The sequence below is a fragment of the Chionomys nivalis genome, chromosome X (genome assembly GCF_950005125.1).
Source record: "Chionomys nivalis chromosome X, mChiNiv1.1, whole genome shotgun sequence".
In the NCBI taxonomy this organism is placed as follows: domain Eukaryota; kingdom Metazoa; phylum Chordata; class Mammalia; order Rodentia; family Cricetidae; genus Chionomys; species Chionomys nivalis.
In genome coordinates, this window is record NC_080112.1 from 69,104,302 (window position 1) to 69,132,149 (window position 27,848).

Consider the following 27,848-nt stretch of genomic DNA (forward strand, 5'->3'; position numbering starts at 1 on the left):
GTACATGTATCCATTAGGAATGAGCTTCACAACTGTGTTTTGATTGGTTGTGGTTTTCTATGATGGTCTCTGTCTGTTGCAAAGAGACATTTCCTTGATGAGGAGTGAGGACCACATTTATCTGTGAGTCTAAGGATACGTATTTAGAATGTGCTTAGGTACTATGCTGGTTTAATACAGTGGAGTGTAGATTCTCCTCCAGTAGCCATGACTTCACTAGCACTGAGTAGGAGGCTAGGTTTCCAGTACCAGACATCACTTCACTCTTGTTGAGTGGCTCTTAAGTCCAATCAGAGAGCTGTTGGTCACCACCAAGGTAGGCATGCCACTACTGTACCCTTAGAGTTACCGTATTATATTTATTCTGCACATTTTAACTAAGGTTCTATGTCCCATATGCTTGGTATTTCCCTGGGTTTCAACAGCATGTATTCTGGGTCAAGAGTTGGCCAGTGACAAAAGACGTCATGCTCAACCTCCTTAGCGATCAGGGAAATGCAAATCAAAACAACTTTGAGATATCATCTTACACCTGTCAGAATGGCTAAAATCAAAAACACCAATGATAGCCTTTGCTGGAGAGGTTGTGGAGAAAGGGGTACACTCATCCATTGCTGGTGGGAATGCAAATTTGTACAACCACTTTGGAAATCAGTGTGGCGGTTACTCAGGAAATTCAGGATCAACCTACCCCAAGACCCAGCAATACCACTCTTGGGAATATACCCAAGAGATGCCCTATCATATTACAAAAGCATTTGTTCAACTATGTTCATAGCAGCGTTATTTGGAATAGCCAGAACCTGGAAACCTAGATGTCCTTCAATGGAAGATTGGATGAAGAAATTATGGAATATATACATATTAGAGTACTACTCAGCGGTAAAAAACAATGACATCATGAATTTTGCATGCAAATGAATGGAAATAGAAAACACTATCCTGAGAGTGAGGTAACCCAGACCCAAAGAAATGAACATGGGATGTACTCACTCATAATTGGTTTTTAGCCATAAATAAAGGACATTGAGCCTATAATTTGTGATCCTAGAGAAGCTAAATAAGAAGGTGAACTCAAAGAAAAACATATAGTTATCCTCCTGGATATTGGAAGTAGACAAGATTGCCGGGCAAAAAATTGGGATCTTGAGGGTGGAGTGGGATGGGGGTAAGGGGAGATGGGGAGAGAAAAGTGAGAAGGGGAGGATGGGAGGAACTTGGGGGAATGGGATGGTTTGGATAAAGGAAGGGTGGATATGGGAGCAGGGAAGCATATATCTTAATTAAGGGAGCCATCTTAGGGTTGGCAAGAGACTTGAACCTAGAGGGGCTCCCAGGTGCCCAGGGCGATGTCATAGAACCTTCATCTGGCGATGGATGGAGATAGAGACAGAGACCCACATTGGAGCACCGGACTGAGCTCCCAAGGTCCCAATGAGGAGCAGAAGGAGGGAGAACATGAGCAAGGAAGTCAGGACCGCGAGGGGTGCGCCCACCCACTGAGACAGTGGGGCTGATCTATTGGGAGCTCAGGAAGGCCAGCTGGACTGGGACTGAAAAAGCATGGGATAAAACCGGACTCGCTGAACATGGCGGACAATGAGGGCTGATGAAACGCCAAGGACAATGGCACTGGGTTTTGATCCTACTGCATGTACTGGCTTTGTGGGAGCCTAGCCAGTTTGGATGCTCACCTTCCTGGACCTGGATGGAGGGGGGAGGACCTTGGACTTTCCACAGGGCAGGGAACCCTGACTGCTCTTCAGAATGGAGAGGGAGGGGGAGAGGAGCGGGGGAAGGGGGAGGGAAATGGGAGGCTGGGAGGAGGCAGAAATTTTTTTTTCAATAAAATAAATAAATAAGAAAAAAAAAAGAGTTGGCCAGTGAATGGTAGCAGTGTCACCAGTAAATAGATTAGGGCTACCAGGGAAGTCAAAGACAATGGAAGAGAAAACTCTTGACTGTGTGACCATGGACGAGATACTTTTACCTCCTTAGGGACCAGAAGCTCTAAGCTCCCCCATTGGTTCCAGCAGCATTTACTTGAGTAAAGTTTGCCCTGTGCTAAGTGGTCCTGAGCTCTATGTTAGGGACACAGAGATGGGAGACAGTTTGGCCCTGCCCTTGTTCTGATTCCTTGAGACTTTCATACATTTCGTCTGTACCCCCATCTGAAAGTGGAGAGCAGCAGCGACCTGATCAGTAAGATCCTCAGAGCTCTTGATGTGTGGGTCTCCTCTGCCATGGGCTCTCCAGGCCCCTTCTTATCTGCTTTCCCAAGAGAGCCAGGTTTCCCTCCCTTATCTCTCTCTCCTCCCCTGAAAATTGTCAGTAGACATGGTCTTCCTTCTTCTTCTTCTTTTTAATTGGCTTTTCAAGATAGGATTTCTCTGTGTAGCTTTGGAGCCTGTCCTGGAACTAGCTCTTATAGACCAGGTTGGCCTCAAACTCCCAGAGATCCGCCTGTCTCTGCCTCCTGAGGGCTGAGATTAAAGGCGTGCACCACCACTGTCCAGCAGTCTTCCTTCTGTGTGGCCAGAAAGCTTCAAGAAGCAGCTTGAGTCCCAGCAAATTCAGGAGAAAGAAAAGAAAGAAAGGGCTGATGTATGTGGGGGTGGGTGGGGCTCCTAGGTACATTTGACAATGAAAGCAGTCCCCAGCCTAGCAGAAAGCTTTCCGAAGATCACCTCTGAAGGGTCCCATTAATTAGATCAGCAGCGAGGGCTTGCATCGTCGCCTAGGTGGGACAGATGGATCAGTATTCTCTCATACTTGTAGGACATTTGATATCATTTTTCATTTGATTTTTACAAGCACACTTTTAGTTACACAAAGCAGGAACTTTTTGGCTATCTTTTATATTCTAGGTCTTGTGCAGGGAATATTGATCTTTTCCAAATTCAACTGTATAGACATTTTTGAGATTTTTTTAAATGTCTGTTTCTTCTGTTAGACCCTAAGCTTATTGAACTCAAAACTGTGTCTGTCTTCTTCCGCACTGAATTCTCAGTACATAGCAATGGTGACTTAAAACAATATCATTCAATAGATAATGTCTAGAAAAAAAATCAATTCTGAGATATGGAACTTGGAATGGTCTTTAATTTTGCAAAGACTGACAGACAGAAGCACAACCCTTAACCAGAAACAGGCAGATGGTCAGCCGCCATATGCTGAAAACAATGATAATCGCAGGGAAGGTTTTCACATTACACACTGGGCTCCAAGGCTTGTGCTGAGCACATCGTGATTATCCACTCATTAATCCTCAAGACAACACTGTGAAGCAGGCATCCTCATTGTCCCCAATTTACAGATGGGTAGACCAAGGCATGGGGAGTCACTAACTTACGAGTGTCAGGGATCAGATCTGAACTCCTACTGTCTTGCTCTGAAGTCTATGATTCTCCCCACTATACCTCCTTCCAGCATGAATTTTTCAAAGGGTATAGTTGGGGGGCATGGAGTGTGGTGCAGCTTCAGTTTCAAGAAGTGGTTTTCCATATTTGCTATATGATGTCTGCTGATCCAGAACCCCTGGGAACAGAGGCACAAAGAGGAATTGGAGGAGTGCAGCTAGGCATAGTGCGAAACAGTTCTATTAGGCCGGGTGGCTCTCAGCTGAAGGAGCCAGATTGGCCACTGGAGCAGAAGCAAATGTGGTCCCTAGATGCCTTTTCTGTAGCAGGTACTAGCAGCAGGCTGCTTTGCAGAGCTGCCAGGTAGGGAGGAGAAAGCCATTCCTTTCTTCTTAACTACTTAGAGGCCATCCAACAGCTAAAGCTACCCGAGGCCACTGTGGCCTCATCCAAATCAGCAGTCCATGTACAGAAAGGAAACATACTAGTCTAATGTGCAATCTTACGTGTGTAGGAAGTTGGGGCGGAGCAGGGAGTCAAGCAAACTGGAGGAAAGGTTTGGTCAAGCCTAACAGCAGCTCAGCAGCTAAGCATATAAGATATAAGAGATTAGAACAAAGCCCGACATCAGCTCTATCTACTGGCTTGGCGCTTCTGCTTGAGCTTCTTGCCACAGTGGACCGACACTGAGACCATGGCCTTTTTCTCCCAACTAGATGTGCAGGAAGGCCTCCGAACACTCTCTGTCCTACAGTGGATCCCAGTCTATGTCATTTTAGGTGAGTAAACCTCAAGGGCCAGAGAACAGATCCAGAAAGAGGCCGGGTATCCCCACATGAGGAAGACTCTGGTGCCAGCACCTGCTTGGGTCCCTCCATCCCCGCGGGGGGAGACTGGAGTGGAGGCCCAGAGGTCAGGAGGGAGCCTGTGGCCATTCTGGTTTAAATATTATCCCAGTCTTTGCAGGAGTTGTACTGTATGCATTACTTGAAAGGGATCATATGTAAGGGTGGGACAGAGTGGTGATTTCTTTTTTTTTTTTTTTTTTTTTTTTTTCGAGACAGGGTTTCTCTGTGGTTTTGGAGCCTGTCCTGGAACTAGCTCTTGTAGACCAGGCTGGTCTCGAACTCACAGAGATCCGCCTGCCTCTGCCTCCCGAGTGCTGGGATTAAAGGCGTGCGCCACCACCGCCCGGCAGAGTGGTGATTTCTTGATGGATTAGTGTTACTAGAAAGATCTTGGGTGATTCCCCTAGTATAAGAATGTTGTAAAAGAATTCTGTAAAGTCCGAGGTCTCCGTGAGTGACATTAGATCTTCAGGAAAAGCTAGCTGATGTTGAGTAGACTCAATGATCACTGTTGGGCCAATGAACTCAAAGATTCAAACCAGCAGCCAAGGCCTTCTGGGAGGTCAACTACAGAGGTGAGCTTAGAAACTTGGTGGGGAGAAATAATGGCATCCTGAGGGATGAGATGGGTGGGGAACAGATGGTACCAAATCACAGTAAACTATATGCCCTGTTAGAGCAGAGGGGGTTTTGTTTTGCTTCTTGTTTGTTTGTTTGATTTCAAGCCAGGGTCTCTTCTATGTAGCCCCAGCCATCCTGGAACTCACTCTATAGACTAGGCTAGCCTTGAACTCACTGCCTCTGCTTCCTGAATGAGAGCAGAGATTCTTTTTTTTTTTTTTTTTTTTTTTTTGGATTTTTCGAGACAGGGTTTCTCTGTAGCTTTTGGTTCCTGTCCTGGAACTAGCTCTTGTAGACCAGGCTGGCCTCGAACTCACAGAGATCCGCCTGCCTCTGCCTCCCGAGTGCTGGGATTAAAGACGTGCACCACCACTGCCCGGCTCAGAGCAGAGATTCTTAACCAGAGCATTGTAGACTAAGAATTCAGGGGCAGCTTGGGGACTTTCCGTTTTGGTGGAAAGAAACGTGGCTTTCTAGTTATTCACTCTAGATGGGATGTAGCCATTCCTTCAGTGATGAATGTAGGCAATAAGCCTCGGATGCAAAAAGCAGCTCCTCTGATTCTGTCAGTAGCAGACACGGCAGAGATTTGCATTTCGTTCAAGGAGTTGTTAAAGCCATCTCAAAGTTTTACTCATGCAAATGATGACTTCCAAATTCCAGTAGTCATTAGAACTGCCGTTAAGGCTGGTTTCTTAGTTCATAGAGCAAGGCATATACGTGCTACTGTATCAGATTGTGGGTAATGTGGTAGCCGTGTTTTAATATGTGCCCTGCCTTCATGTGATGAGTATTTTATTGATGCGCTTAAGAATATTAATCAAAGAAGGGTTTTGTATACGTCATCAGACTGTCAGAGGGGACCCATACCCTCTAGAAGACGCAGGCTTCCTAAGCTTCATTAAAATCAAATCACGCTGAGCTCATCGTCTGTTTAACTTTAGCTGTGTCAAGAAAAGGAAATTAAACCTGGTGAGTTTTTTCTCAGCAGGTAAAAGGTCTTGCTGTTCAAACATGACTTCAGTCCCCAGAGCCCACAGCTGAAGGCAATAACTGACTCCTTCAAGTTGTCTTCTGACCTCTACACAGACAACATGGTACACGTGCCCCTACGCTCTCCCACATCACACCTCATACGCAAATAATGATGCTGATAGAAAATAATAGATACACACATTTTAAAGAAAGGGAAGTTGAAAGCAGGCAGGCCTCACAGGCCTCACACCTGTAATTCCGTCACTCAGGAGGCCTAGACAGAAGGATTGCTGTGAGTTCAAGGCTAGCCTGGGCTACACAGTGACCAGTGAGTTCCGAGTCAACATGATCTAGAAAGTAAGACCCTTTCTCAGCAAGAAAATAAGGAAAGAAGGTAGTAGGTGAGGAAGAAAGAGAAGGAGGGAAGAGGGAGAGAAGGAGGGGGGAGGGAGGGAGGGAGGTAGGGAGGGAGGGAGGGAGGGAGGGAAGGAAGGAAGGAAAGAAGGAAGGAAGGAAGGAAGGAAGGAAGGAAGGAAGGAAGGAAGGAAGGAAGGAAGGAAGGAAGGAAGGAGAAAGAAAGGAAAGGAAAGGAAAGGAAAGGAAAGGAAAGGAAAGGAAAGGAAAGGAAAGGAAAGGAAAGGAAAGGAGATACAGGGAGGGAGGAGAGGAAGGGAAAGAAAAAGATATTTTTGGCAGAACTTTTGTTTTTATCCTTTCAGTTTCTTTCTGTTTTCCTTTGCATTTTATTTCAACTTTCTCAAAAAGACCCCATTGGATAAGTTATTCCCCTTGAGTAGAAAAATCCAGGGCAGAGGAAGGTCAAAGAGATGTGGTGTTGGGTTGGCAGCCACTGTTTCAAGTCTGGAGCTCAAAGGGTGAGAGAAAGGGAGGCTAAGAGAGTAGCGGAAGTGGGGAGAGAGCAGAAGTGCTGAGGGCACCAGGCAGGGCTCAGTGTTGAGCACTGGTTTCAACCCCAGCAGCATAAAAAAGGAGGAGGGGAGAGGTAGGTGTGTCGGGGGGAGGGGTAGTACTTTCATGTTTGAGGTCACCTTGGTATGGCGCTTGAACACACATGCTCACATCACCCTGGCTACTCTGGGCAGTTATTTTCAGTACAGTGGTTTTACTTTGCTCCCAGAAAATGATTTTTAGACTATCCTTTTCTTTACTCAGTTTTGCCTTTCAAAGGACACTGTCTTTCAGCAGGCCTAGAGTAGAGGGTCTATCCGGCGATACCATATGTAAGGGATCAAGAAGGCCACTATAGCTCACTGACTCCCAGCCCTCCTGGAAGAGTTGGAGGAGCGGAATGGGAATGCTAGGGACACATGATGGCACCATTGTGTCACCAGTGAAAACACAGAAGCATCAAGTGGATCTGTTCTGGTCTGCATTGTTAAAGCTTTTTTCTTATAACGAATATAGAGAGAAGAGAATTCCTTGTTCTAAGCGTTCAGTTGCACTAACTACTGTGTTACACAGTGTTCTGTAGTGTTCTATAGCCATGTACAAAACTTTTCATCTTCCTAAACTAAAACTCCATACCCATCAAACCTATAATCCCTAAGCCCCCCCCCTCGCCCGCCAGCTTGGAAACCACCATTCTAGTTTCTGTTCACATGAGCTTCCCTGTTCTAAATGATCATGTTCTAGTCACTTTTGTCACTAGCTGATGTCACATAACAGAAAGTCTTTAAGTTTATTCATGTGGTAGGTAGCATGTGTCAGAACTTCCTTCCTTTATAAAAATCAAGTATCCCTTTCCTGGCTACACTAAAGGTTGTGTATTCACTCACCCATTAATGCACTTTTCCATCTCGGCTATTAGGAATGATATTGTCTTAAGTACAAGTGTGTAACAACCTCTTTGAAACCCTGCTTTCTAACCTTTAGGATATACAAAAAAGGGGGATTTATGGGCTGTATGACATTATATTTGGTGCTGGTTTTGGAAAACTGCCAACCTGATCTGCACAGAGGCTGCACCATTTTCTTTGTCTCATGATGGTGCACAAGGGTTTAGATTCCTTAACTTACTTGGCACCATCACCAATTCCCTCGGCTTCTGGGCTTCTGAGCATCTTACTGGGTGTGGAATGAAGCCTCACCATGGTTTTGACTTGCATTTTCCAATAACTAATGGTACTGACCATGTCTGCATGTGTGTCTTGGCCCTCTGTCTTGACTTGTTTTAGGCAGATTATCGTTCCATTCGTATAACGTTTTCTTTCTGTTCTTTCAAGAATCCTGGGTCCTGCAGATTACCAAAGCAATTATCCCATAGAGTATAGTGTCTACTGAGGTGCCAAAATATATACAGATCTCTTCATCAATAGTTATAGGGGAAAGATTCATTATAAGACCTTGAGTTGCCTTTGCTGAACTCTAACAATGAGCTAATTATAGAATCTTTGTGATCAACTGACAGAAACAGATGTTCCCACCACTGTACACATTTCACGCGCTAGGGCTGTGCAGAGACACAAATCACTATACTGTAATGTGGGCTGTAATAAGTGAAGGGGCCACAAGAAAGGAATGTGAAGGTACCAGGTGAAGAAAATCTTGGCAGTAGGTTGAGGAGGCCGGAAGGAAAAGCAGGCTGGCATGATGAAAAGGTCGTGGGTCCTGGAGTACATCAGCGTGGAGTACATCAGATCACTGTGACTTTGGCCAAGTTTGGGACTCCTATAAGAGTTCACATCATCATCTTCTTAGCTAGGGCCACAGGCAGTGCTCTGCATGGAAAAGTCTCCCTTCCTCCTCTATCTTTATCTATCTCCTCTATCCCTTCATCCCTTCTGTCATGCTCTGAGCCTCCTTGGTGCTTCTCTCGGAATGATATTCTCGAAAGAACAGAAAGAAAATGTTATACAAGTAGAACAATAATCTGTCTAAAACAAGTCAAGACACACATGCAGATATACTCAGTGGCATTAATCATTAGGAAAATGAAAATCAAAACTGTCATGAGGTTTCATTCCACACCCAGTAAGATGATAATAAGCTCAGAAGCTAAGAGAATTGCGGATGACTCATAGCCAATATCAACTCCCGCGGAATGTTAGGTGGGGAAATAGGGAAGACAGGAAATTGAGGACAAAAAGGCAAAGGGACAAGTAGGATGGAGAGAGTGAGAAGAGAGGATGGGAAGATGAGTTAGAGAAAACGGAAGCTCGGACAGCCCTCTGAGGTCCAGCTTTCTTTCCGAGCTCTGCTTTCTACATGTCTCTTCTGTATTGTGGAATATTATTTGAAGATGTGTTACATTTGTTTATGCTGTAGAACATTTGTTTAATGATGCAAAGATGTGTTGCATTCTGTTCTGTTGCATTTATTTAATTCTGTGAAGTTGTGTTGCTTAGCCTGTCTAAAACACCTGACTGGTCTAATAAAGAGCTGAACAGCCAGCAGCTAGGCAGGAGAAAGGACAGGCAGGACTGGCAGGCAGAGAGAATAGATAGGAGAGAAGGTCAGTAAGCAAAAGAAGAAGAGGACATCAGGGGCCAGCCACGCAGCCACACAGTTGGCCACGAAGTAAGAAGTAAAGAAAGGTAAAAGCTCAGAGGCAAAAGATAGACGGGATAATTTATGGAAAGCTGTCTAGAAATAAACCAAACTAGGCTGGAGAGATGGCTCCGTGATTAAGAGGCCTGGCTGCTCTTCCAGAGGACCCAGGATTCTGTTCCCAGCACCCACATGGAAGCTCACAACTATCTATAATTCCAGTTCCAGGGGAGCCAACATCCTCACACAGACAAAAGAAAACAAACAAACAAACAAACAAGAAATAAGCTGGGGTTCATAAGAAATAAGCCTCCATGTGTTTATTTGGGAGAAGGATGGTGGGCCCCAAAGAATAAAGAGCACAGAGCCAAACTGTACGAAAAGGTAACTACACTTCTGGGTTTGGAGTTGCCATCTCTCAGAGCTATGAAAAATAGTTCTGCTCTTCTAGTTTCTAGTCTCCACCCTCTCCAATCTATTCTGCTGCATGATCCCACAAGTCTGTCTGTCTGCCTTCCTTCCTTCCTTTCAGTCTTGGGGACTAAATCCAAGACCTCATGTTCACACTGAACTAGATTCCCAGGGCCAAGAACTTTAAAAAAGACTGATCATATACCTTTCATACTCAAAAACGATTGTTTCCTTTGGCTAGCTTGATGGTGTACAAATTTAGTAATCTGAGCATCCTTGATCACCTCCACTCTGTGACTCTGACCCTGAATCAGCTCATCCCCCTGTGTGAAGCTTGTATTTCAAGCAATCTACTTATGGGGATGAGGGCATACCCTTAACTTCTGCCTAGTTCTTTGTCTGGATGTTGAGTGGCCTTCCTAGACTGTCAGTGCCTCTCCTGAGGGATAGTACTTGAACCCTATCTTCTCTGTCCTGCTTTCTAAACTGTGTCACTTCTGAAGGCTTAAGGCACTTTTCAAAAATAAACTGGATAACATTTCTTATATCTTAAAAAATTAAACCCACAACCTTCTATTTTAGTTACAGAAGTTGAATTAACTTTCAAACGAGGAGCCAGAAACCCCGCTTTTCACTATGGCATTGTGGAGAGCACTAAAGTGGAAAAGTATGGTGTCCAAATCAAGACATTTCAAGAGGTTGTGACCCGTCTAGGCTTGGTGGCTCAAGCCTGTAATCCCAACATTTGGGCAGTTGAGCCATCAGTTTGAGTCTAGCCTCGGCTACATTCTGAGTTCCAGGCCTGTCAGGACCATATGGTAAGATCCTGTCTCTAAACAAAGACAGTGACAGAAAAAAGTTATTTATTAAGGTATGTAGTGTTTAACCAGGACCACTACCCTTTGTCCATTAAATTGTAACATTCAAGGACTTTACTGGGTGCAACCCCTTATCCCCTTCTAGCCAATAAGCTCCATGAGAGCAAGAATTGGTTCTTTTCTTTTTCATAGGTGCAAACTTGACATTAAATATATTATCTTCCTAGATTTCATCTTCCTCGAGAGAAACCATTCGCTCCACATGTTTGCACACACCCCCCCGCCACTTTAGTCATCCTCCTGTGTGGGCGCTTGTCTTCTTCTGGTTTGTGGTACTACAAAAGATTAGGACATAGTCTTGGGTGTAAGGCAGATCAGCTCTGCCTCTTACTTGCTACAAGATCCCATGCAGGAAAGACAGTTGTTTTCTGTGTGCCCTCGAGCGAGTCAGACGGTCCCCTCTCCCGTAGAAACAGAACAACCTGACTCTCACAGCTGCTCTGCAAACCAGCAAAGTGAGAACATACTCAACCCATGGTGATTTTCTCCCTTTTTATTATAGAAACTGACATCATTTGAAGCTCCACTGTCCCATCTGTCTTTATTTTTTGTTGCTATAGCAAAATACCACAGTCTGAGCAACTCATGCATAATAGTATTTTGCCTAGGGTGCTGGAGAGTGGAGCGCCCAATATCAAGGTGCCAGTGCCAGGAATGGGCTGTCTTGTGTCTTCTTCCCCTGGAAGAATTTGGAAGAGTGAGAGAGGATGCAAAAAAAAAGAGAGGAGCAAGAGAAAGTAAAACTCATCTTTATCAGGAGCCTGCTCCAGAAATAACAGCATTAATCTATCTTAAAGGTCCCATCTCTTAAAACCTGGACATCACTCTGGTTTCCAACACATGAACTTTCAGGCATACCTTCAGACCACAGTAGAGCCTCTTAAGACTGTCAGCCTTGCCATTTGAACCACCGAGACAGGATGTGTTTCAAACTCAGGCAACCCAGACTCTGATTTGATAGTAGCTTCCAAAAGAATAATAATGGGGTCCTACGAAACTGAGCACATTTGATGCATGCCTGCAGGCCCAGATGAGATCCTTCGCTATGCCCTAGCATTCCTACATCCAATTAACTGCACTCACCTGGAAAATCTCAATCTCCGTGGCATCTTTTTTTCTCCCTTTTCTTTTCTTTGCTTCTCTTCTCTTCTCTTTTCTTTCTTTTTTGTTTTGTTTTATTTTGAGACAGGGGCTCACTATAAAGCCCAGCTTCCCAAGCACTAGGAAGACAGACATGTATCATCACATTTGACTTTCATGGCAGTTTTCAAGTTGGTTGGAGAAAGCATAGCCCTGTTCAGATTTCCACTCCCAGTCATATGAATTACAGAACCCCTTCTCCCGACTCCCTACCTACAGTTTCTCCTGTTCCCACAGTTACCCCAAACTCTTCCTGCAATTAATGGGCTCCTTACCATTTATCTGCTTCTTATCTTTTCCTGGTTTATGGCCTTTAGTATCGGGGCTCATCTCTGCAGTTTGCTTCCCAGGCCCAACCCATTTCATGTCTCCTTTATGTACTTCAGCCGATCAGGACGTTACTCAAAGCCCTGGGACGTTACTGTTTCCAGGCCTTTACTCAAGATCTTCCATGCTCATTTCCTCTAGCAATTGAACTTCATCTTGGGAAGTATCTTCCACATAAGAACTAGAGGTTCTGGAAGGCAAGAACTTTGTTTTCTATGTCTATTGATGTGAGTTACCACCAAGAAGGTCTTAAAATAGCCCTTGTCACATAATACATGTCAGATACTTAATCGAGACCCAACAGATGTAATCTCCTTTTTCTCAAGACTTGGAATGAAGATGTGTGTCTTCTCTGAGCCTTCATCCCATCACCTGTAAAGTGAGATTCTCGGTGTGCCAATGCACACGGGATCCCGACTAGCACTGTCTCCTAATCCCTGCTCGGCACTCCCCATCTCAGGCCCGGCTTATTTCCACTTCCACAGTTAGTCCCTTCACCTTTCTCTTCCTGTCCCTGACAATCTCCTCCTGATCTTTAGCACAGAGATTTCCTAAGGGGTAGGCTCAGCCGATGCTTGTTCAATTATTTTATTCACATCGACTCTGACAAGTAGTATTTATCATTGATTTAGTTCCAAAAAAATCAAAAGAAGCACAGAATTATTATTATTATTATTATTATTATTATTATTATTATTATTATTATTTTGGATAATCTCACTACGTTCTTGGATTTCTGAAAGCACTGAGCCAACCGCCAACACTCAGACTTTGGCCATCGCCCTGAAGCGTAATGTTTCTGTCTAGAAGGGTTTTGGGCTAATACTGAGAACAGCTGGTCGCTCTAGCCTGACAAGCACACAGGGCTGTCAAAGGCGTTTCCTTGGTGAGAATAAGGTCACAGGTGTTTTTCATCCTGTTAACTTTCACCTGCCACTTGGAGAATGTGGAAATCCAGGTTACTATACAATTCCATGTAGCAACAGCTCGGCATGAGTCACCGCCCCATACTGGGCAATGTGCTATAGCTGTCTTCTGGGGAGAGAGATAGGCAGATGTGGTACTCACAAGCAAACACAATAAAACAGCAACAGACAGAGGCACAGGTATTATGTTGCAAGTGTGCCGAGAAGGAAATTTTTAATTCTGCTTGGGGAACCATCAAAGATATCATCAAGGAAGTATCTTTTAAGGTAAGCCTTGAAGGATGACAGAAATTTGGTGGGCAGAAAGTTGGAGCGAAAGTAATCAGAATAAAAGAACAGAACGGCTGCTTACATAGAAATGTGGACTGATGTGGTGTGGTCGAAGGCTGAGTGAGGACTGACTGAGCTACCTGGGCACCCGATTCCTCTGCTTCAGCCTTCTGGTTTGTTCCACAGCTATGTATACCATCTACGCTACTCAACATAATGCTTTCGTTAAGTGAATAATTTCTGTAGTCAGAATTCTTTTTTGAGCCAAAGTCTTTATTGCTACAATGAATTCACCTTTAGTCGTTATATGTTCAAAAAAGCATCCCAACGATATGCCACCCTCTCATATCACCTGGTGTCCCTGTGAGTGGTGAGGGCACCACACTCTGAGAACCAGCACGGGAAGTGTGAGGGCAGATACTGCGAGACAGGGCTAGGAAATACTTGAGTCTGATCAGGAGAGAACTCTGTAAATATGCTGCGATTTGATTTGCTCAGCAACACATTAATGGTTTTTGGAAAAGGCGAACATGGAAATGTGCATTTCAAAAATGTCGAGGAGCAGTTCAGAAAACTGGAAGGGAGTTCCCAGCAGCTGAAGGCAGACAGAAGGCTACAGGGGAGATGGGAAGCAATTCCCCCTCCCAGCACAGCAGTAGCAGTGGAGATGGAGAGAGGGGGATGAGTGGCAGAAATTTTTTATTTAGAAGAAGGAAAACTGTCAAAGGTGGCCTCAAACTATTGAACATATGACATTTATCCTGAGGTCTGAAAAGTGATTCAGAAATGGCATGCTGGCAAAGAAGCCAGCATGCAGAGAAACCCTGAAGCCCAATATCAGAATGAGCTGAAGGGCCTGAAACATAGTACAACGGAAAAGTCGGGGACTGGATCTCAAAGCGCCCCCGCCGTCTAGACCAAACCCTGGAGGCTGGGCTTCTTTCAAAATGGACACTTTCCTAACATGTAAATTCTGCCTCTGTCTCCCCAGAGCTGCAATTATAGGCACACACCACCATGCCTAGGCCATTTATTCTCTTACCTTTCTATATTTATAGCTAAGTGAGAATCAATAAGTACTCACCAAGTCATGGGCATGCCTTTTTGACACATGTCCCTGCTATGTGCTGCACAGTGACAGAATCAGATTTAAATTCACTCTACTGACTGCACCCAGATCCAAGGGAAAGTAGGCAATTGGCTTCAAAGGCACTCAGACTCACCTAGAGAGATAATGATGGCTTTGAGCACGTGGTAGCCTGGAAGTGGGGAGCAGAATCGTTTGAGCAATAGCAGAACTGGTAGAGATCATTAACTGACTCAAGGGAAGCCATGGTTCTAACTCAGTGGTTGTAGACAGTTATATTATGGTCTCAAAAATCTAAGAAATTAATAAAATAAATCAAAGGAGCTGGGGAGAGGGTTCCACGAATAAAGCATTAGCTGCACAAGCATGTGGGTTGAAGCTTGGCTCCCCGGAATCCACCTAAGACCAGGCAGGTGTGTCCGCTGCCTGTAATCCCAGCACTCAGGAAGCAGAGACAGAAAAATCCCTGGAGTGCACTGACAAGCTAGGATAGACGTTGCTGAGTTCAGAGAGAAACCCTATGACCAATCAAGGAAGACAAATGACATCAACCTTGGGCCTGCACATGCACCCACACACGTACACTCTCACACTTTCACCTGCACATGTGTAAATATACATATGCATGAATCATAACACACACACACACAAGAAAAAGAAAAATTACCTCTATGGGAAAGCACCTTCACTACTAGCAAATGAGACAAGATAGTAAAATGTTTACAGATAGCATGATTACCCAGAAAAGAATCCTAAGAAATTTATGATGTGTTCATGTGCTTGTGTATTTTTGGTTTTATTTTTTCTTCTTTTGTTTGTTTTTTAGGCATTCAGCAGGCTGAAGTAGAAAGATTGCTAGATCAAGGCCAATCTAGGCTGACTACACAATGAGATCCCATTTGAGAAAGGAAGGAAGGAAGGGAGGGAGGGAGGGAGGGAGGATGGAAGAGAAGGAGGACGGAAAGAAGGGAGGAAGGGAAGGTCAAAATAAGAAGCAACTGAAAATAGACATTTAAAAATCAACACCATTAAATACTTCCTCAAATCAAATACTTATGCATTCAACAAAAAGTTGATGTTGATAAGCACCTAATTAAAGAACAAATAAAGATCTCAAATAGCTAGAAACTTAAATTTATACCTCAAGGGAACTAGAAGCAGAACAAACCAGGTTCACTAATGATAACATGAAGAAGGAATAATAGAGATCAGTACAAAAATAAATGAAATGAAAATATCAACAAAAGCAAAAATTAGTCTCTTGAAGACAAAGATAAAATTAAATAGTTAGCTGATAAACCAACAAAAAGTGAATATTAAGTGAAATTTAAAAATTAAAGAGACATTATAACTACCACCAGAGAAAGAGTGGGAATCTCAAGAGACTGCTATGAGAAATATCATATAAACAAAAAATTGTATAACCTAAACAAAGTGGATAAATATCTAGACATACGCAGCCTAGCAGGTATGAATCACAGAAAAACAAATATAAACTATACAAGTCAGAAGATGTGCATATACTAATAAGAGTCAGTAATCAGAAACCTCAACAAATCAAAGCCCAAGATCAGACGACATTGTCACTGAATTCTACTAAACATTCAAAGAAGAGTTACTATCAACAATACTTAAACTCTTCCCAAAAAGCTAAAGAGGAGAAGGGGTCCAATTCATTCACAAAGTCAGCATCATGGGGCCTGGAGAGATGACTCAGCAGTTAAGAGCATTGACTGCTCTTCCAGAGGACCTGGGTTTGATTCCCAGCACCCACATGACAGTTCACAGCTGTCTGTAACTCCAGTATCTGACACCTTCACAAGACAAACACGCAGGCTAAACACCAATGCATATAAAATTAAAAACAAATTATTAAAATATAAACTTATAAAAAAAGCACAAAGTTAGCATCACTGTGATAGAATGCTCCAAGAGAAGTAGAAGCCCACATTCCCGATAAACACAGAAGCAGAGCTCCCCAGCAAAACACTGGCAACCAAAGCCAATAGTACATCGAAACCATGGTCAAGTGATATTTATCCCTTGGAAGTGAATATGCACAATTTCAACATGTTAAAGTCAGTAAATGCTAGTCACAACCTTGGCACAAAGAAGAATAAAAATCATAACCTTAACACAAAGAAGAATAAAGATCACACAGTTGTCTCAATAAATACAGAAATCAACTTAACAAAATTCAATATTCATTCAAGGTAAATTTTATAACAAATTGGATATAGAAGAACTGTTTCTCAGCATAGTGAAGACTACATATAAAAAACTCACAGCTACAATCATACTCAATGTACAACGAAAAGATGAAGCTTTTTCTGCTCTTATCCTTTCTCTTCAATAGAGTACTAGAATTCTTAGCTAGGGCAATTTGGAAAGGAAAAGAAATGAAGGACATCAAAACTGAAAAAGAAGTGGAGTTGCCTATTAGTAGATGGCATGGTCTTATCTAGAGAAAACTCTAAAGTTTCCAACAAATACGGTTGGAAATAAGAGGTGATGTGGCGCCTCCCAGGAAGTGGATATACCATTGTGCTTGCCCAGGGCCCACCTTCCTGTATCCCCCAAAACAGAGAGGTTAGCCCAGAGCCCAGCTGTGCCCTTCTACCACTGACTGGGTTGGCCACTGGGCATTCCTACATCCTCAGTGACCTGCACCTAGATTCTGTGCAGGATATCTGGGTGCCGCAAGAGCTGCTTCTAGCTCACACCATTGCTATATGGTAGCAATTGGCTGCTCGCACATAACTTTCTTCCTGTGAGGGCTTTGCAAGTCAGGGCCTACAGACCCTGATTTGGTTGAAGTGGAGAACCAGTGGTCATGCCCATCGGAGGCTACCAAAAGTTTTGTGTCAAAAGGAATTTGGTTGATTCCCCCACGGTTCTACAAAGTGAGAATATTGGAAATTTTTCCCTCTAGCTGCTTTTCGCACAGGTTTTATTTGGGTCATATGTTGGGATGGGCTGAAAGGTGACTGGACATCACATTTTTAACAGCAGGAGGGATGCTCTAACTCCTAGGAGGAGATGAGCTATCCTTAGATGATTCAGACTTTCATCCTGGGGGCATAGCTCAGTGGTAGAGTGCTTGTATAGCATCTGTGAGACCCTGGTTTCAATCCCTGGTAGGCATTCGGCACTCAGGCAGAGGTAAGAGGATCTGAGTGAGTTCAAGGCCAGCCTGGTTTATGCAGTGAGTTCCAGAACAGTCAACAGTATATAGAGACTCTCTCTGTCTCTGTCTCTGTCTCTCTCCCCTTGAGATAGAGTCTCATGTAGCCCAGGTTCATGAGGTATCCAAAGATGTCCTTAAACTCTTGGTCTTCCTGCCATTGCTAAGATCACCGGTGTGCACCACCACTCCAGCTCTTCTACCTCTTGAAATCCCACATTTGTGGTCAGAAAATAGTGCTGACATACAGGCATGGTCTGCTGGAGTCTACAAGAAGACAGGAGATTGGAGAAAGCTAAGGGACGGCTATGAGAAGAGGTGGATAGCTTAAGCATCAAAGTCAAATAGGGAGGAAGTTTAGAGGAGGTATCAGAGGGCTAGGCATGGTCTGGGGAGCTCCCCTTCCCCGTGTGTAGGAACACTGACTGCAGACTGTTGTGGGAGTCAGAGAGGCAACAGAAAATCTGGACCGCCCTGGACATTTTGAGGAGCTGGGGAAAGGCTGTATCCAGTACCACAGCAGCACTAACTGAAGCGAACACAAGAAAACCCTCTCCTCTCCATACTGGATGTGCCGCACTGGGTTGGCTAGCCCTGAGACACCATCTCAAAACCACACCTGCTGTGTTGGTGTCTTTTCTGCTTGTTTGTTTGTTTGTTTGTTTGTTTGTTTGTTTGTTTGTTTGAGAAAGGGTCTTGCTATGTAACTCTGGCTGTCTTCAAACTCACTCTGTAGACCAGGCTGGCCTCAAACTGGTGGAGATCCACCTGCCTCTATTTCCTGAGTGCTGGGATTAAAGGAATGTGCTGCTAAACCCAACCTGTGTTGATGTCTTGGCAACATAAGGGCCTCTGTGAGCTGCACTCTGTGAGCTACACCCTGGAGTACTCAGAGCAAGTGGCCTAAGACTTTATGCTGATTTAAAGTGGACCCCACTGCCGAGGATGTAGTTCAGTGGTAGAGTACTTGTCTAGCATGAACAAGGCCCTGGCTTCCATCTCAGGAGAAAAAATAAATAAATAATTTTTTTAATTAAATGAACAAATTTGTTTAACAAAGACAGTGTTATGTTATTGCTGTAAGACGTAACATGTGTGCATTTTCCAGCCTCTCATGTCTCTCTGCTAACAGAGTCACACTCCCCTCTTCTGAACAGTTCAGAACCCTTTGAAGGGAACAGAATAAATACAATAAAGCAGTTTCTAATCTACACTTTCTTCACAGCGTCACATTGCCTGGACACTGCAGGTAGGCCTCTACCCTCAGAATGTGTGGTTCTATCGGTTCAACAAAGCAAGGAAAATCTAACTTTTATAAGGAACTTCCTGAACTGCCAGGGTGAGGACAATCAGCCACCATCCCAATGTGCTTCTCTTCCCTTTTGCCAAGCAGTCCTGCCCTTTGACTCGAGCTGAAGGCCTGCTCTAAGAACTTCATCTCAGACTTCAGGAGGACCCAGATCCAAGGACCCAGACAGCAGCCTGAGGCAGAGCAAGAGATAGGCAATGGCTGAGGGGAAAAGAGAAGACGATCCCCACAGCAGCCTTGCCTGCTCCCTCAGTGGAGAGGCAGAGGTGACATGAGGCTGTGAGAGGTGTATCAAGCCTCGAGCGAAACTGAAGGGCATGTATCGGTTGTGTCTCCTCAGGAGCTATTCCCATCTTAGGTATACCCTATTGCCTGCTCTTCAGTAGCCTATGGCCCTTAGCTGTGCTCTCCTTAATCTGGCTTGTCTGTGACTGGAACACACACAGTCAAGGTAAGAGATGTGGGCAGGATTGTGGGCCCTAAGGGTGGAGTCATAGGGACAGGGAAGAGGGAAGTGGATGGAACGATGAGGAGAAGAGGAGAAAGGTCTGGCTGGCTTCCCAAGAAACTTTAAGCGCCTAAGAATGAGGCTGCTTCTGTAGCCTGAGGAACAAAGGGTAAACTCTTCTTCAGCTCTGGGAGGGGTAGGGGGACTAGCAATGGCTCATTCGTTCTTCTCTTTGTCCTCTGTCCACAGACGGTAGGCGTTCAGCTTGGGTGCGAAACTGGACTCTCTGGAAGTATTTCCAAAGCTACTTCCCAGTAAAGGTAACTAACTGCCTTTCCTTTGGGTACCCATCTTTCTTCCAGATACCCTTGCTCCTTATTGCTTGAACTCCCCATCCACAAGGAGACCCAGGTTTTCAAGGGCTCTGACGGCCAGCAGTGAAAGCGAACACTTAGAGGCCTGATGTAGAACATAAATCCAAAATAGATGGGCAGGTGGGGAGACAGGTGAGCAATACTTTTCTACCATGTCAAACCCAGGCCAGCATCGCTTAGCACCATGATCCCTGGAGATCTCCATGACAATAAATCCTAATGAGCAAAGATCTAGAGGCTGTTGGCTTGGCTCTGAGTTTTCACATTCTTTCTTCCTTCTGCTTGATCAGTCTCCCTCAATCTTCCTCTAACAGCTGGTGAAGACCCATGACCTTTCTCCCAAGCACAACTACATCATTGTCAGTCACCCCCATGGCATTCTCTCTTTTGGTGCCTTCATCAACTTTGCTACTGAGGCCACTGGCTTTTCCAGGATTTTCCCATCGATCACTCCCTTTTTAGCAACTTTGGAAGGAATCTTCTGGATCCCAATTGTGCGAGAGTATGTAATGTCCATGGGTAGGTACAAGAAATCATCCCATTCTGAAATCCAACTCAAGATGTCTACCCCAATAAGCGCCACAGTCGCTTTGTGATAGAAAACTCTGTTAACTTTGTTAAAGAGTTCAGCCGGCGTTGGGAGTATGTATCAGTTTCTGTACAAAGGATGAGAGGCAGTTCAATTGGGCAGCAGGGCAAGTTACAGACATTCTCGAGTTGCCAGGATTCCTTACAAAGGGCAATCAGAAGGCTAAGTGCAGAATCAAGCCCAAATGGAAAGCAGAGAAAAAAAGCAGCATTCTAAATGTAAAATACAGGGGAAATCGTACCAGATTCTTTCCTGAGATGGCAACTGGCTCCTTTCAGCTCTCCTTCCAAGGCACCGTAAAGACTTTATAAAGTCTCTCATGCCAGTTAGTACATACAATCTTGGTCCATGTCCTGCATCTCCTGGGAATCCCTTCATCCTTGCTTAATATGCCAAAGGATAAAGGACAATCATCCATCAGAATTCAGGACAACTTCTCAGGCTTCAAATCAGGACACTGTGACAGATTCCCTTCTCTCTGGATGAATGTTTATCTTTCTGGACATCAGCAAACAGCTGAAGGCAAACTAAAGGTAAGCTACATTTATCTTGAGGGGAATCCCAGAAGATGGTTCAGTGCCCCTCTTAGGTTGGTATGTCCAGGTGCAAGGGTTTCTCTCGATGGCTAGACCTTGTATGCAAATTCTGCCATCCCAGACAGATGAATTCAATGCAAAAATGGGATTTCAAAGTGATGAATGTTGAACAACAGAATGTCATCCACATTCCATTGTTCATCTACCTTTCAATTTGGCTTGGTCTCCCTGCTCACCCAAAATCCGAGCCAAAGGATCCTTTTGTCAGCTTACTCTTAGGGAGGAAGCACACTGGTGGTGGCTAGCCTGATTACCTCAAGAAGAAATACCTCTGGGGGATTCCATAGTGGTCAGCCTGGACAGAGAGTAAGATAGCTCTACAGTCTGTGAGGAGAAAGGAAAAGGGTTCATCTGGAAGACAAGAAACCATAAATAAAAGCAAGGGGGAAAAACAGTATAGCCCTTACCGTAGAAGCCCAAAGTCCTACCAAGGTAAGTAAGCAGCTGCCACTAAGAATACCTTCTCAGGCTAGGGCTAACTCAAGGCGTGAAGACCGAAGACAGAAGATGGTAACTGTCTCTAGCAGGAAGATCCCGGGAGAAGCCTTCTCCCACATTTGGGCACCAAGTTCATTCTATCCACTTGACTCTTTGGTTTCACAGGTATATGTCCAGTGAGTGAGTTGGCCCTGAAGCACAAGCTGACCCAGAAAGGCTCTGGCAATGCTGTGATCGTTGTGGTGGGTGGAGCTTCTGAAGCCCTCTTGTGCCGCCCGGGAGTCTCCACAATCTACCTCAAAAATCATAAAGGTTTTGTGAAGCTAGCACTGAAGACAGGGTGGGTCTCTAGGTCCGGGGACTCTTGTCATGGTGCCTTAGCCCTCTGTAGCTCTATCTACAATGACACCCTCTCTGGGAAACCTGTCAGATACTCCTTTCCTCTGATTATTTCCTGTTACCCTTCACATTATGCTTGGGGGTGTTATTTGAACCTCCAAACACTTGGTGGGCACTTTTAGATCTTGAAGTTGGGGAAAGAAGAGCAGAAAAGGATTCACTAGTCTGGCACTCTGAGAGAGTGGCTGTGTTCTCTCATTCACTGGGAGACCCTGAGGACCACCTGTAACATGAGTGGGGGCCCAGGCCTGCTTGTTGTTGTGGTTTTTTTCCCGCCCGGTACCCCAGCTATTTAGTCCCAGAGAAAAATCACACATAGGTCTCCATAAATTATAAGCTGATTGGCCCATTAGCTCTAGCCTCTCTCTGGCTAACTCTCACATCTTGATTAACCCATTTTTCTGATCTATGTTAGCCATGTGGCTCAGTACCTTTTTTCAGCGAGGCAGATCACATCCTTCTGCTTTGGTGGTCTGGGCAGGAATGGGAGTAATCAACCTCCTCCTTCCCAGAATTCTCCTGTTCTCATTGCATCATTTCTACTTCCTGTCTGGTTTTCCCGCCTATATTTCCTGCCTGGCCAATCAGCATTTATTTATAACATGATTGACAGAATACAGACAATTCTCCTGCACCACTTCCCCCTCTTCCCCTACCCCCCTACCAACCACCCAAGGGCAATGAAGGAACTGGCTGAGAGTTCAGGGGATGGCCACTCAGGGGATGCCCCCAGAGAGTGTGTCAAGGTTAGTATAGGACATTGAAATACAGGAATAAACAATACCTGGCACTTATGGACTCACAGTCTAATGTAGATGACAAGTACATGCACATATCATAACAAAACATATGCAGACTCCAGCTCCTTTACATCCCAACTACTATCCCCATACATTAGAACTACTATCTAAGCACCCATTATCTCTCTACTGGATCATTACAACTCTTGGAACTGCTCTTTCTGCCTCTGTCCTTGCTTCCCCCACCAAGATTCTATTCCCAGTTGTAGCTAGAACAATCCTGGTAACCATGAGTCAAATTGTATCACATCTCAAAATGCCCCCAATGACTCCCAGGCCACACAGAGCAAAAGGTCTTGAAGAAGCTGGTCTTCGGCCACTTCCCTGACTTCACTGCTTACTATTCTTCCCATGGCCTACTCCATCGCTGCTCGTAAACACCATAAGTATGGAGATTTTTCTTCTTCCTTTGTGTTCACTGGTGTATCCCCATGACCTAAAACAGTGCTGGCACAGAAAAAAGAACTCAATGGAAATGGGTTGGAAAAATGACATGTGATACGCGAGACATATGCAAATTGCTATGACAGCATCAATTTATAGAAAGACCTTGTCTCAGACTAGATCTTTCATCAGAGAGTGACATCTGAACCATGTTAAAGTTAAAATATGAGTAGGAGTTGCCAGTCAGAATGAAATGGGAAAAGAGCCAGACATTGTGGCAGTTACCTGTAACCCCCCTTACTCTAGAATCTGAAGAGGGAAGACTACAAGTTCAAATCCAGCCTGGACAAGTTGGCAAGATCCTGTCTCCAGCTTAAAAATCTGAATCCCCAGCACCTCAAAACCAGTACAGTAAACAAACAAACAGAAGTGAAAGCTCAGGCATTGGATGAGGAACCAGATGATATATATGCAGCACTGCCCCAGACCCGACCCCAAGGATTCAATGAGAACTGTCAGGGTTTTTACTTCTGATTGGTCAGCTGGGTAAGGAAGTGACTATAAGGCAGGGCCTGGATTGGGAAAGCAGGAGAGAGAAAAGCACTAGCTGAGGGATAACAAATCTGCAGTGGGGAATCGGAGTACTGAACGGTCAAATGGGCTTTGTCACGTAGAGAGAAGGCAGAGGGAATAGAACATACAGACTCGTGAGAGAACACTTGGCACACTAACTGTGGTTAAGTAGTGAGGAACCTGGGCACACAGAAAGGGCGAGGGCACAGAGCTTGTGCTAAGCAGCGAAGGCTGCAGTGAGGACTTCTGGGAGAACTTCAAGCAGGGGAGTGGCATGCATGCCTGTGTAATTTGGGAAAATCATTCTGGATGCTGAATGAAGTGGCGAAGTCTCCCGAGCTACTTCTTCCCATCATGGGCTAAGACGCAGCAGCCATACTGATGCTCCATTGGAGGAAGTGGTATGGCAGGAACAAAACATAAGGCCGGAGATGTCTGGGTGCTTGGAATCTTATCAGAGGTTGGGGATGTTTCCCACCTCAGAGTGTTGCTGGGGGTGAGGGGGGCTGCCTCAGCTCATATTGCTGTCCCTTTCTTTGCAGGGCGTACCTTGTCCCATCTTACACCTTTGGTGAGAATGAGGTTTTCAACCAAGAGACCTTCCGTGAAGGCACATGGCTAAGGTTCTTCCAAAAAAACTTCCAGAAAATTGGCAAAACAATCCTAGGCCTAAACTTCTGTACTTTCCATGGCAGGGGCCTCACTCGGGGGTCCTGGGGCTTCTTGCCTTTCAATCACCCAATTACCACCGTTGGTAAGCTTTCTGCTTTTTCTAGGCCACTCAAGTTCTTGGTCTTCCACCCAAAGTCACCCACCAATCCCCAGGCAATCTGGCTCACAGCCAGGGAGGGTCTACTAAGGGGCATTGCAATAGGTGCAGCTGAAAGCAGAGTAGGAAGGGCAGCCAAACAGTGGGGAGCATCCATAGGTGGGACAGAGCTCATCGGCTGTCAGAGAAACATCCTTATCCAAGTACACTCATTCAGCTCTTTCCTGTGTTTGCTTTCATTCTCTGGGACATTGGTGAAACTTAAGTAACCAGAGAATGAGCTCCAAAACATAGCTGCAACAAGAGGGAAGAAAGAAGGGAGGGGGACTGGATACTGTTGGAATGGGCTCCCTACTGAGATGTGGGTGGTGTCGTTGGGGTAGGGACTCTGATGCTTGTCTCTTCTCCTCCATAGTTGGAGAACCCTTGCCAATCCCCAAGATCAATGATCCCGACAAGGAGACGGTGACAAAGTACTTTGAGCTTTACATCAGTGCCCTACGCAAGCTGTTTGACCAGCACAAAGTGGAATATGGCTTCTCTGAGACCCAGGAATTGACAATTATATAACAGGAACCAGAATCTCTGTAACTACAGCTCAAATCCAGAAGAGATCTGAGTGAAGCCACAAGGAAGGGAGAATTTGGGGACAGAGGTGGATTTTAAAGACGTGAAGAGATGCCAACTGAGCCAGAAGTGCTGAATGAATTGGCAGTCCAGCAACTGAACCCCCACCCATGTAGCCAAGACAGACTGGGTAAAGGGAAGACAGGAGAGGACTAGTGAAGGCTGACTAACAGAGGGGGTAGCTCTGTCACGCTTTGGTGTTTTATGACAATGACCCAGTTTAGGAGTCTTGGAAGTCAGTCATCAACTCCATAATAAAAGCAATGAGAAGTCAACGAACTCTGTGCTTCTTCTCCACAAACCTTGGTGCCATCATTAGTATTTAGGTTTAAGCTTGGAAGCTTGACTTAAAACAGAACTGGGTTGGATCCTCTAAGGCCAGGCCCTTATTATTTAAGGACTGGGTCAGCAGGGGGCCTGAACTGTGGCTTCCGAATTCAGATAGGACTCTGTCAACTATGCTGGTGTTTCAGATGGCAGTGCAGCCCCGCTGTTTCACCCGCAACAACGAAGCTCCAGAATAAAGCACTGTGCAACTCCTTCCTAGTCACCCGGTAGTTCTGCTAATGTGCAGACAACCCATTTCTTTTCCTCAGCCGTCCTTGATGCTTTTTCATATAAAGGGTGAAGGAATGGAAGCACAGGTGCTCCATAGTAGAGCAAAAGCCCAGCAACTGGGCCAGATGTCCACAGAGCAGCTGCTGCTTCTGATCCCACGGAAACCGTCCTGGACCAGAAGGAGGGTGTGACCAGACTCTTCAACAGCCATAAGTTAATTTGATGTCAAATACCTGCTATATGCTAGGTCATCAAATTCACATCTTTTGTCCCAGTGTTCACACCATCCCTATGAGACTGTATTTACCATCATTCGCATTTACCAGTAGCTAGACTCCTTAGAAATTTAGTAACTTGTCCAAAGCCATACAATTTTGTATACAACAAGCATTCAAACCCATGTCTCATGAATTCCAAACCAAAGTTCTCTCCAACATACCTAAATCACTACTCCCTCATTTTCTAGAGGCATATTTATCATTTTGATTTCCATTTTTTCTCTGAAGCACCTCATTGCGTATGTATGTACATTGTACATGGCATCGTCACACAGAACCCTTTCACACAAGTACACATTGTTGTACATTGACCACAAACCTATCTAGCTTCTAAGTCACTAGATAGCTGAAGACAGTCTTGAAAATATGATCTTCCTGCCTTCTTTCCCAGAAACGTGGATTATAGATAGGCATGTGCCAACATACCTGGTTTGATGTAGTGCTGAGGATCAAGCCAGAGTGTTGTGCATGCTAACCACTCAGGCTACTGCACTACATCCCCAGTGCAATCAAATTTCCTTAAGTAATGTCCCATAGTCCTCCAACAAAACTAGTTCTTAAGCCAGAAAAAATAGGCATGGTTCTTTAAAGAACAGAACTGTAGAATGAATACAAGAAAGCAGAGACTCTAGTAGTTTTTCAGTCTGCTAGGCTGGATGTCTCAGCACTCCCAATCTGGTGCTGGAGCCCTTATGGATTCCTGGAGAGCTCCTGATCTTCAGTCTGTGTTAAATCATGAAGAAGTTGGTTCTAATACCAGTGAAGGAAGGCCTCACAACAGGATAGACGAATTTGCCAACAAAAGGGTGCAAGCAGGCAAAAGCAAAGCTTCCTTCTTTCATGTGAACTGACACCAGAAAGTGTGACCCAGATTTAGGGTGGGACTTCCTGCTTCAGATAATCTGATTAACACAATCCTTTGCTGACTAGACAGCATCTTGAGTTTTAATTGATTCCAGATGTTATCAAGTTGACAAGTAAGATTAGCCATCACAATTGTGTCCAGTGTATGTCAGGAAAAAATAGTTCATTAGAAAATTATGTCAACTAAATGAAATTAATAGTGTAGAAACAACAAAAAAAAGGGACATTACTCCAAGGAAATCCTGAGAACCATTAGGTCACACTTCAAAAGCCTGTACTACACAAAATTGGAAAATCTAAAAGAAATGGGCAAATTTCTTCATAGATACCATTTACCAAAGTTAAATCAAGATCAGTAATCCCTAAGGAAACAGAAGCAGTCTTTAAAGTCTCCTAATAAAATAAAATCCCAGGGCCAGATGGTTTTAACACAGAATTCTACCAGACATTTAAAGAAGAGCTAATGCCAATACTCCTCAAATTATTCCAAAAAACAAAAACAGAAGGAGCATTGCCAAATTCTTTCTATGAGACCACAGTCACCCTGATACCCAAACCACACAAAGACTCAACAAAGAGAATTACAGATCAATTTCACTCATGAACATTGATGCAAAAATAATCAGTGAAATACTGGTAAACTGAATCCAAGGACACATCAAAAAGATATTACACCATGACCAATTAGGCTTCATTCCAGAGATTCGGGGATGGTTCAACATACAAAAATCTGTTAATGTAACCCACCATATAAACAACCTGGAAAAAAACATATGATCATCTCGTTAGATGCTGAAAAATCCTTCGACAAAATTCAACTTACCATGAGACCCAGCTATATAACTCTTGGGCATATACCCATAGGATGCTCAATTATACAAGGACACTTGCCCAACTATGTTCATTGCAGCATTATTTGTAATAGCCAGAAGCTGGAAACATCCTAGATGCCCCTCAACCGAAGAATGGATAAAGAAAATGTAGTACGTTTACACAATGGAGTACTACTCAGCTGTTAAAAACAATGACACCAGGAAATTTGAAGGCAAATGAATGGAACTAGAAAAAAAAATTATCCTGAGTGAGGTAACACAGACCCTGAAAGACAAGTTTGAAATATACTCATTCGTAAGCGGATATTAGCTGTAAAATAGAGGACAGCTATGCTACAAGCCACAGCCCTAGAGAGTAGGTAACATGCCTGCATATCCCTAGAAACGCAAATCAGTATCACCTTGAAACCCTTTCACTGCTAAATCTATAAAAATGACAGCACCAAATACCTGTTGGATGTTGGGAAACCAGGATT

At 44.4% G+C, this 27,848-nt stretch overlaps 1 protein-coding gene across 1 annotated transcript; it reads left to right on the top strand.

Annotated features, from left to right (window-relative positions):
- Positions 1-4,053: 4,053 nt before the first annotated feature.
- Dgat2l6 (diacylglycerol O-acyltransferase 2 like 6) lies at positions 4,054-24,782 on the top strand. The gene is made up of 7 exons (XM_057760551.1): positions 4,054-4,138; positions 19,183-19,293; positions 19,540-19,610; positions 19,979-20,183; positions 21,453-21,627; positions 23,986-24,197; positions 24,628-24,782. Exons 1-7 carry the CDS (start codon positions 4,054-4,056, stop codon positions 24,780-24,782), a joined length of 1,014 nt encoding a protein of 337 aa, XP_057616534.1.
- Positions 24,783-27,848: the final 3,066 nt, after the last annotated feature.